Here is an 11,928-nt window from a genome sequence, read left to right as displayed (position 1 = left end):
TTAATTTCATTTCTATGAAATTAAGAAAATTTAGCTGTCTGAATATAGCATAAGGAAATTTGGCTGTCTGAACATAGTATATGGAAATTTGGCTGTCTGGACGTAGTATTACGTACTGTCTCTAAAAACTGAAAATAATTGCATATTGCAATGATAGGCAACCCTAAATAAATAAATAAAGATGGCAACTTTAAGGGCATATGCAAAAGAAAATGTCACAAAAAAACAATTCTGATTTAGTAAAAACAAGCTCGATTGCAAAATACATATTTTTCTAGCAATAAAACAAAAATCTAATCGGAAACTATCGAAGTTCTGTCAAAATTTGGGTGTATAAGTTAGTGTCCGTAATTTCACGCAAAGAAAACTGTTTAAATTAGTCTTGACTTTATCAAGCACTGAAATTAATTTATGCCAACATTTTCTATCAAAAGTTGTGTAATTGTTTGTTGGCTGGGTGGCTACTTCAGATATTTTTATAAAAATCTTCATCTTTAAGAAAATTTGAGTAATACCCTTGTTTTTATGTACTATTATTATTAAAGTGAATTAAAGTGATAATATTTCAAGTGCAATCGTAAAATCAACCAAAAGAAGCTGCATTGGTTGAGCTGGACTCCAGTGGTTTGTGATATATATACACATATGATCTCATACATCTTCAAGTATGTACACACCTAATTGTAATATTGTAATTGTAATATATAATATATTTTATTATATTTTTTTAATATATAATTAATATATATTTTTTAATCTTTACAAAATTTTAGCGAAAAATCGTACACTTTTGTTAAATTTTTTGTTATATAAAAAGAATATAAAAATATATATAATTTATATATATAAATATATATAAATTATATATAAAATAAAAATATAAAAAGTTAAAGAATTTAAGAATTCCTTCAACACAATGTACTAACATTAAAAACTGCAAATAATTATTAATTACAATAATGGCTGATTTAAATAAAGAATGAAATCCTGAAGTAATATCGAAAGCAAAATTTTGCAAAAATTTTAGATTCGGTACAATCAAATCTTAACCAAACCTAATTTCAATAAAGTTGATTTTTTTTTTGCTAATGGGACACAGGCTTGATCGGGAACTGTCCTGTCAAAATTTCATCAAAATATGCCAATGAAAAACATTAGTACAGAGTGATTTATTATCTGTAATCTTAGTCGAAAAATTTTATTCAAGTAGGCATAGATTTTTTGAATCACTGAAATAAATTTACTGTCGAACATTTTCTATCTGAAGTTGTGAAATTTTTTGTTTGCTAGATTTTAATCATAGATATATCTATAAAAATTTAAACTGAAAAAAATTTACAACATTGAATATCAGGCTTTAATTACTATTTTCTTGTGGTTCTTTGTTGGTTATCTTAACTTCAATTTTTTTTTTGTTGCAGCGGTTCTCGTGACAACTTTGGGTGTTCTCTACGAACAGAAGATACTGTTTAAAAGAATGGACGCCAAACCACGAAAGAAACAAAAAGTTAACGGTTTTCTCTTATTCACCCATGAGTGGATTAAAGATAACCAGTTCGTTGGTTCTTTGGGTAGTGCTACGTCTTTAACTGGACATCTATGGCCTGTAAGTAAAAAAAAATTAGATAAAATTTTTCAAATTCAGTGCATCATTCATTTGGAAGTAGATTCACTATTTTGATGAAAAGTATTTTGTTTGTTAAACATTGACTAAAAAAAATGGATTTTCTTTAAATATATTTAATATGTTAAAATGTGAAGTAGTTATATTACATATAAGTTATACTCGATATTTATTTTATGACAGAACCAATTACTAACATCCATTTCACATGAAATGGAATGCCAGTAAATGGATGCGAAATGGGTGCTAGTACTAGGTCCACGTTCAGGTTCAGAGCTTAGTGTCGAAATAAAATAATTTCAAATATATTTTAATATTTCTATCAGTATTCAAAATTAAGTATTGAGAAAATAATTGCTTGATTATAATTTGTGTCATTGTAATATACTGTGGAAAAAACGATTGTTATTAAGATAAGAGCATGATTAAAATATCTACTGTAGACAGCTATACTGTTTATATCACAGTATTTCATCATAGACTTAAAAATATCCTTTTTCGTGTACCCTGTGAGTTCCATTGTAGTGCCATTTTCGCTATGTCCTTGACACTTACAAACACTTGTAGCTTGTTGATAGCAGCTTTAGTTACTCTCCAAGTCTCAGACCCATATAACAGCTTGGATTTAGCACTTATATGGAATATACATATATTGTACATATATTGATGTTGTATTGCATCAAATATTATCTGATTAAAATCACTACATTTATTTGTATGAAGAAATTGGAATAAATTTATGATTTCAAAAAAGGAATATTGATTGAATCATCACAAAGATCGTATACATTTTTCCTGAATTTGTAGTTTTTTTTTCGATATTAATAAGTTCACATCAATATTTAGAAGCTTGACGTAAAGACTAAAAAGGCCTATAATGATAAAGCGAAGGAACTAAATAATAGAAATAGTATGTCTTGTACTGGTGTGCCACTAGCAATGATCGAAAAAGAGAAAAAAGAAAGCGAAATGCTTGAGAAGGAAATGAATCTTCAGATTGAGCGGGAAATAAAGGAAGCGCTTGGAGCTGGCAGTGAGTATACTTTAGGCTATCTGTGCTCTTAATTTCACAAGAATCAAAATTTTATTCTTCTCATATTTTTAGACTTATTATCCAAGAAATTTTACATAATTGCCTTTAATTATTTTACCCGCACGTTGCGAGGGGGGTACTATATTCCAGCTGAGATAGCAGCGGTCGAATTTTCATTAGAAGACGGAATTATAGCAACCTTTCACAAATGCGTAAACCCTCGTATGTATTCATTAAAAATAGCAGTATATAAAGTTAAGATTTGTCAAGTTTATAGTCGTACAATCTATGTATAATTTTGCATTTTTAAAATTGTATAATATTGCTTTATACGTTTAAATAATTATTAATTATAATTATAATTATTAATTATTAATTGAAAGTATTAGCTTGACCAATTTGGTACCCTTATTTGACTAGAATATATTTTAAAAGCTCTTGCAATATTTACAATTGACATGTTATAGAAATCAGTTTACTGGGTGAGCAGTATGATGCTCAGAAGCACTCAAACGAAACTCATCGCCTCCCAGTTCCACCAAATGCGATTGGAGAAACTGACATGAAGTCTTTGTATAAAAGTATATTGGATTTCGCAAAAGAGGAGAAAACGGGAATTAGGAGAGCATTTTATGCTAAACACGATGACGTAGAAAAAATTCAAAGTGCCCTGACCCTGGTAAAAAATGTTGCTGGAATCGACGAGATCATTGTGATATTTCCACTTGAAAATCTGATGCAACAAATGAAAAATCCTCGTAATAGTGCTGATGACTTAAAGATAAAAAGCGAAATCTATAACTTGATTGAGCGAGTGGATTATACTAATTCAAATGCGGCATGCCAAGTGAGTAAAAGTTCATAAGAATTTATGTGTAATATTGGTTAAAAAATATAGCAGATAATGTCATAATAAGTTTCATTTAAATAGAGTAAAGAATATATTAAAACACTTGGGTCCGAGTTTAAAAAAAACGGTTTATTTTTGTATTGAAAGGCTATGAATATAGTACATTAGCTTGTGATAATAACAAATAGTGAGATAAGATTGAAGTAACTATTCATAGTAACTAAATTTAGTAAAATGCTTAATTAAAGATAAGTCAATAAGTTTTAACATATAGGTAGATAAGTTAAAGATAAATTCTATTTTATAGTTGTTGTATTAAATCATATAACAATAGTCTATATGGCAATATTTATTTTCACTTTAATAGTAAAATTGTAATATATATAAATTTAAAATCATCCAAGTTATTTGAATATCGATTCTTAAACGTGTTTGATTGATCTCCCAATGGCGCAAGATATATTGTTTATATAAGTATGATATATTGTACGCAATACATAACCATATGATATAATCTAGTTTAATTTGATATAGGTTCAATAAATTTAATTTTATGGTTCTTTCTATTAAAAAACTAACAAAATTTAATTTGATTTTTCGCCAGTTCCATAATTTGTTAAAACTTTTATTAGCCATATATGTACTTGATTTTTTTCTTTTTAATTTTTTTAGTTTCACCGAAAAATCGATATTGTTGAAGCTTGCGCTAGTTCGATTGGATCGACTTTAGCAATAATGCTTATTAAATATATACAGCCCTATCCACAAGCAAATACAAGACTTGATGAGCACAATAATGAAATAGATCTGTCAGGAGTTGCTAGCTCAAGTCGTCCAGGGGTGTTGAGAGAACGTGATCATCATCAATTTCGTACAATTAAATGTGAAGATATGAAATATATACACCCCAGTCAACAAGTCAATGATAATTCGGAAAAAGATGCATCTGCGGTTAGTTTTTCGTCGGCAGTTTTTCATAACACTAGCGATTCAGAGTTTTTAATAGGAAGTGGAGGAAGACAAAGTAACCAAAACTGTAGTTCAATTAAATGTGAAGATATGAAATATATACACCCCAGTCAACAGGCAAATACAAAACTTGATGAGCAAAATAATGAAAGTGATCTGTCAGGAGTTGTCGGCTCAAGTCGTCCAAAGTTGTTGAGAGGACGTGATCATCATCAAGTTAGTACAATTAAATGTGAAGATATGAAATATATACACCCCAATGAACAAGTCAATGAAAATTCGGAAAAAGATAAAGTTAGTCTTTCGTCGGCAGTTTTTCATAGCACAAGCGATCCAGGGTTTTTGAGGGGAAGTGGACGAAGACCAAGTAACCAAAACGTTAGTTCAGTTAAATGTGAAGATATGAAATATCTACACCCCTATCAACAAGCAAATACAAAACTTGATGAGCAAAATAATGAAAGTGATCTGTCAGGAGTTGTCGGCTCAAGTCGTCCAAAGTTGTTGAGAGGACGTGATCATCATCAAGTTAGTACAATTAAATGTGAAGATATGAAATATATACACCCCAGTCAACAAGTCAATGATAATTCGGCAAAAGATGCATCTACGGTTAGTTTTTCGTCGGCAGTTTCTCATAGCACAAGCGATCCAGGGTTTTTGAAAGTAAGTGGACGAAGACCAAGTAACCAAAACCTTAGTTCAATTAAATGTGAAGATATGAAATATATACACCCCAATCAACAAGTAAATGTAAAACTTGATGAGCAAAATAATGAAATAGATCTGTCAGGAGTTGCTAGCTCAAGTCGTCCACGGTTGTTGAGAGAACGTGATCATCATCAATTTAGTATAATTAAATGTGAAGATATGAAATATATACACCCCAGTCAACAAGTCAATGAAAATTCTGAAAAAGATAAAGTTAGTCTTTCGTCGGCAGTTTTTCATAGCACAAGCGATCCAGGGTTATTGAGGGGAAGTGGACGAAGACCAAGTAGCCAAAACCTTAGTTCAATTAAATGTGAAGATATGAAATATCTACACCCCAGTCAACAGGCAAATACAAAAAGTGATGAGCAAAATAATGAAAGTGATTTGTTTGGAGTTGCCAGCTTAATTCATCCAGGGTTGTTGAGGGGACGTGATCATCATCAAGTTAATACAATTAAATGTGAAGATATGAAATATATACACCCCAGTCAACAAGTCAATGAAAATTCTGAAAAAGATAAAGTTAGTTTTTCGTCGGCAGTTTTTCATACCACAAGCGATCCAGGGTTATTGAGGGGATGCGGACGAAGACCAAGTAACCAAAACCTTAGTTCAATTAAATGTGAAGATATGAAACACTTATACCCCAATCAACAAGTAAATGTAAAACTTGATGAGCAAAATAATGAAAGTGATCTGTCAGGAGTTGCCAGCTCAAGTCATCTATGGTTGTTGAGAGGACGTGATCATCATCAAGTTAGTACAATTAAATGTGAAGATATGAAATATATACACCCCAGTCAACAAGTCAATGATAATTCGGAAAAAGATGCATCTGCGGTTAGTTTTTCGTCGGCAGTTTTTCATAACACTAGCGATCCAGGGTTTTTGAGGGGAAGTGGACGAAGACCAAGTAACCAAAACGTTAGTTCAGTTAAATGTGAAGATATGAAATATCTACACCCCTATCAACAAGCAAATACAAAACTTGATGGGCAAAATAATGAAAGTGATCAGTCAGGAGTTGCCACCTTAAGTCGTCCAGGGTTGTTGAGAGGACGTGATCATCATCAAGTTAGTACAATTAATTGTGAAGATATGAAATACGTGCACCCCAGTCAACACCCCGACATAAATTCCATGAACGCTACACCTGACGTTACTTTTTCGTCGGAAGTTTTACATAGCACAAGCGGTCGAGGGTTTTTGAGAGGTCGTGGAAGAGGAAGAGGTTACCTTACTCGTGGACGAAAGCGTCCAGTTTGACAAAAATTTTTTTTACTTATTTCTTTACAAATATTTCTTAAAAATATGATTATAATTTTATACAATATTCTTAATTATTTGCGTTTTTAAATTGAAAAAGAAAATAAAATGAAAAAAATAAGTAATGAGAATAAATTTTTAATAATGTAATCTAGGTTAAGACATGACCTAAAGTAAATAGACTTTAGGTCATGTAGAATTTATTGCGATAGGTATACGCAGTGCTTCGATAATATCGATATGTATAGGTAAATGACTTAATCTTCAATTCAAGCAATATAGCCTAACATATATAAAAAAAATTGGATTTAATAATGTTAATAATATGTCGCTGGGCTTTCAAATACTGCAATATGCTCCGCAATTAATTTTAAAATAAAGATATTGATGTTTACTGCAATTATTATTAAAAAAAAGTCAAATTTTTCAATCATTCGAATAAAATAATTTTGAAGAGTTATGCATTTTTAAGAATTTGTTTACTTTAATGACTATATAACTAAATAATCAATTTTATTTTTATTTCAAACAAAATGCGGTCTCATAAATTTTATATAAGTAAATAGGCCTAAAAATAATTTTTAGCATTCACGAACTATGTTTAAAGAAATTTACGTAGGTGATATATTGTGCGACGTTGGGACAGTGCACCATCCAACAAGTGGTCTCACTGAAGTACAGAATTATCTGAAGCAGACAACGAAACGACTTGGATCCTTTTTTGTCCTTCCAATCTCAAATATCGTTATTGAGTTAAAGCTAAAGTGACTTTCGTTCGTATAACTACATCTCTTGTTATTGCAAGCAGCTCATTTGGCTTGAGTTGGCCTGCCAAGTCATCCCCAACCCAATAGTGTAGCAAGACATACATCCTCCTTATATATATATAAGGAGGATATATTGTCCTCCAGTGCTGGGCATTGGCACAATATATACACCGCTGTCTCCTTTTCTTCTAGACATAGCCTGCAAGTGTCTGCCTCAACAGGAGTTATCTTACTATAAGTTTCCATGTCTACTAATCACTGAAGTCGGTCAGCTTAAGGGTGCTCCGCAGATAGCTAAGCACTTTTATCACTTTCCTGGTCAACGGTTCTGATATCATTAGTCAGAAATCTGCAGTGCTTTTATTAAATTATGTTGATAACAAATAAAAATATCACTGCATTGATATTATTAATTCATAATGTGCATAATATTTGAAACAATCATAGTATTATATACTACAACTTCGTAAAATCTATACATGAGGATAAATGTATGTTTAATCAGAAATAAATCTGGCTGACTATTAAATAGATTAATAACATATTAAACTCTTCTTACTAGTTTTATTGATTTAGTGAATTAAGTGAATTACTTATTATTTATTACATTCCTAGATTAGGTTCTATACAGAAAAAAGAACAAATTATATAATGCCTCTACATTATAATCATATAATGCCTCAACATATAATGCCTCTATGGTACAAACAGAATAGTATTGAAATTTAACAATTAAAAAATAAAAAATATAATAAATTATTTCAATTAATTATTACACAGCTGGTTTCTTATTTCGTTCTTATAAAACACAGTAAATAAATTTGCTAATAAAACTTTCACAGCAAAGTAATAAAACTCCCGAAAAATTCGCGAATATAAAAAGTCAAGTACGGCTTTGAGTCAGTTGGTTTAGGAACGCTGACTCTGAGCTTCAAATTTGGCAGGACACGAGTTCTATTTCTGGTACTTGCAGTCTCAAAAAGAATTATTTACGAATAATTAAATACAAAAATTATTTCCAAAGCCACTGATGATAGGTATTTGGCAATAGTCGAAACAGCTGTATGGTCTGCCTAAAATTCATTAATTAAAATGATATAAAATAAATTTTTGTTGTTGTAGTTCACTACTGTTCGAAAAAACTTCAAAATCTACTGTTCAATATAGATTAATGATAATTTGTATTAAGTTTATGCAGTTATGAATTCATACCTCATCGGGTATATTGTTACTTGGTACTTGCCAATATCAAAATTAATTTGACGTAAATCCGGTAAATGTTTCCCTTGTACGACTAAAACAAATTGCTTTTTAATTGTATTTAATAATTATTAATTCAAAACTCATTTAGAAATAATTAGTTTTCCTGAAATTAATCAGAGATTAACATGTGTCAACCCAAATATGTATATATTTCGTCTCGATTTGTTGATTGCTCATAACACCAGAAGCACTTTAAAGAGTTTCTAATGTTTATATGCAAACTGGGCATTCACCACAACGATAGAAAGTCTCTCAAATAAAGTTTTAAAGTATACAGCGAAAATGCACGAATGCCTAACTTTTACGGAAACACTAAAAAGACCAACTCCCATAAATAATTCAAAACTTATAATGGAAATAAGTTTGAAGTGTAGACAGAATTTGTTGTGTTATTGGAAAGAATAGAGCTACTTTATCGATTGGTAGTGTAGGGTTGCATACATTGTCTGCATTATATTATATTATATATGTATATTAAATATTTATCCTGTTTATTTTTTAATTCTCATATATATTCTATATATATATATATATATTCTATGATACTAATAACCCAAAAACTGTGTTGTGATGAATGCAGCATTTTTGTTCGAAAATGCTTTTACCAATAATTAGATCTGCTGCTGTTTTCTAACTATCTTTTTTTACTTTCAAAAGACACACTGGTATAGCGCGATCTATGAGATCAATTGTGCAATATTACTTGTCCCACAGTTTGAAAAACTGTCTGATATTCAATTAGATATATTATAATTATATCAATTATAAGTAACTAAACTGAATCTCATTTATTACATTAGCATTTTTTCTTGTATTGGTTATGCTCTCAAATGAAAAAGTAAGATGTACATTATTTTTGTCTCTTTTTAAAATGTCCGAACAGAATTTGAAACTTCATTTTTTAAAATGGAATTAAGTACAATCAGCTATTTATTTTGCAGAGTAAAGGCTCTCAAATCAATATAAGTGATGCCGATACCTCAGCAGAAAAACCCTAGATGTGAATTGCTTAGGAACATAGAAGAAACCATCATCGATATTTATTATGAGGTCACACGAACCTTTTAACCTAGATTAAACAGGAATTAAAAGAAAAGCTGGAGATAGTACTAGAGTACTGAAAAGGTAATGAACTATGGCACTGATGCCTTAACAGGTCCAATTCTTATAAGTGAATTATGCAGGGGTTACATGCAGGATGAAGAAGAGATAACATCTTGGCACTTGCAGATACAATTAGAATATATATAAGTTGGGCAGTTATATGTTAAACTGTAAAATCATTAATTTAAAGATACATTTAATTACGAGTACATACTTTTTGCCTTTCTGCAGAATTAGAAGATCCTTTTATGGCAGATAATATACGAAAATAATAAATTGTAATGTGATACTTCTTCCTTCCAGAGAACTGGAATGGGAGCACAATAATGAATGTCTGCATGTCTAATAACGAAGTATTTATAAATGGTATAAATTTATTATTTGTACAGATTTTTAAATAGTATAAATGGTTTAAGATAAGTTGAGTATATATTGAAGTTTGTGTAAGGTCTGGGTGTTCTAACATGTTCACAACTGTTAAAAACATTAAATAAATTAAACATATTGTGTTGGGAATAGACATATTGTTATTTAAGATATTGTTCAAGAAATTGGAGTAGAGAAATAGGGTTTTGCTAAGTACTGCCACGTAAAAATGGGTAGCTGTCATATTTTTTTTCGAAAACGTTTTGCTTATTCAACATTTGTAGACAAACACTAATATAACTGTGATGCCTAAACATCTCATATATTTTTTGGATATAGTACTTTGCGATTAATTTTCTAATTACCGAACTCAAAAAACACTTCAGGAGTTATAATATTTCTCAGCTATAGGTGAGATAAAGGAGATGTCGTAGAGCAGTGTTTTTCAATTTTCAAACCATCAACCTATAATTTAGCCATGTCCAAACGATGTGTAGCATTTTTTAAACATCATGTATAACAGGTAACGATGGAATTGGAGAGCAAACTCAAGATCGTAATTCTCATGTTCCAAACAATAATACGGAATTGTGTAATTTTGAAGAGAGACTATTTAGGACTATAAAGGAATGAAATAAACATTGAATATTATATATATGTATATAAATTTTAAAATATTAAATAGAATATTAAAAAATTAATTATTTATCTAACTTTTTGATCACACTTTGAATGTATGAATTAAATTTTTTTTAATTAAGAAATTGATTGGTTTCCTTTGACCAGTTTATGGTATGAATTTGATATAAAGTTTGTGCTGTAAAGGGATCTTCTTCCTTTTTGATCCCAAAACTTTTGTTTAAACTTTGATTCAAAGCACTTAAGAAATCCATTGGGGTCCTTTGACCAATTTTTATAGTAGCTGGTTGGGGTTCATACTCGAGAAGTCACTCTTACCGATAGTATGTACACATTAAACAATTCTATTAGTTTATTTAACATTGATTTTGCCAATTTCTGTGCCAAGCCAAACATGTTAACTCCAAACAAGTGACTGCAGCGTTTGTTTTATTATGGAAACGTCTTCCGGTCACTTTGTTATTTTTCCACTATATGTTTTAAAGTGCCGTATGAGTACATTCACTTGTCGTTGTTCTTGTAATTGCTGAACTAGTAGTTGGTGTCTTTGGACGTTACGCTGATGATGGAGTGGAAAAACTTGTCCGAACTGAAGTAGTCACTGAAGCGGTGCATAAATAATAATAACAATAAAAAGTAAATAAAATACATAAGAAAAAAAAATATCATTAAAAAAAATATTAGAGACAAACCAGCAAAAGCTTAATAACTACAACCAAAACAAAAAAAAATAAATAAATAAAAAACAAAAAAAAATTAAAAATAAAATAAAAATGAAATAAAATTTATTCAATCTAACCAGAACTAAAAAGTAAAAGCAAAGTGACCGGAAGTTGTATAGACACAGTGCATATGGATGAGCATACTCGTAAAACCCATAGCACGCGCTATTAGGGTCTTTCGCTGTCAGTGGAATTTTTGCTGGTGTTACTGTTGCTGTTGTTGTTGTTGTTACTTTAGTGGAGCATGTTGTTCAGTTGAGTTAAATATTCCAATTGAAATCATATTGGTCACTAGTTTCTGGTTGTGGTTGTTTGCTGTTGGTCACTTATTCCACTTTAAACCTGTGGGTGACGTTTTCAGTTGACGTTTTTTGCATATAAATTACAAAGGCTGAACATAGAAAAACAGAAAAAAAAAACAAAATTAAAAAACCTATTAAATAAATATATTATGAATTTATTAATACATTATTATTAAAATATGATTTATATCAGACATAAATAAATTTTAAATGCAAATTTAAAAATCAATTAATTTGTTATAATTGTTTAATAAATCAACGCATTAAAATAATTAATTAAATATCAGAATTGAACACAAAAATTATTTA

At 30.0% G+C, this 11,928-nt stretch overlaps 1 protein-coding gene across 1 annotated transcript; it reads left to right on the top strand.

The window, feature by feature from the left end:
* The first annotated feature begins 1,379 nt into the window (after positions 1-1,379).
* On the top strand, positions 1,380-6,456 carry LOC119687418. The gene is made up of 5 exons (XM_038101720.1): positions 1,380-1,606; positions 2,471-2,657; positions 2,730-2,879; positions 3,125-3,504; positions 4,180-6,456. Exons 1-5 carry the CDS (start codon positions 1,478-1,480, stop codon positions 6,454-6,456), a joined length of 3,123 nt encoding a protein of 1,040 aa, XP_037957648.1. The 5' UTR covers positions 1,380-1,477.
* Positions 6,457-11,928: the final 5,472 nt, after the last annotated feature.

This window comes from Teleopsis dalmanni, chromosome X, assembly GCF_002237135.1.
Source record: "Teleopsis dalmanni isolate 2A chromosome X, ASM223713v2, whole genome shotgun sequence".
In the NCBI taxonomy this organism is placed as follows: Eukaryota; Metazoa; Arthropoda; class Insecta; order Diptera; family Diopsidae; genus Teleopsis; species Teleopsis dalmanni.
This window is presented reverse-complemented; position numbering and strand designations above follow the sequence as displayed.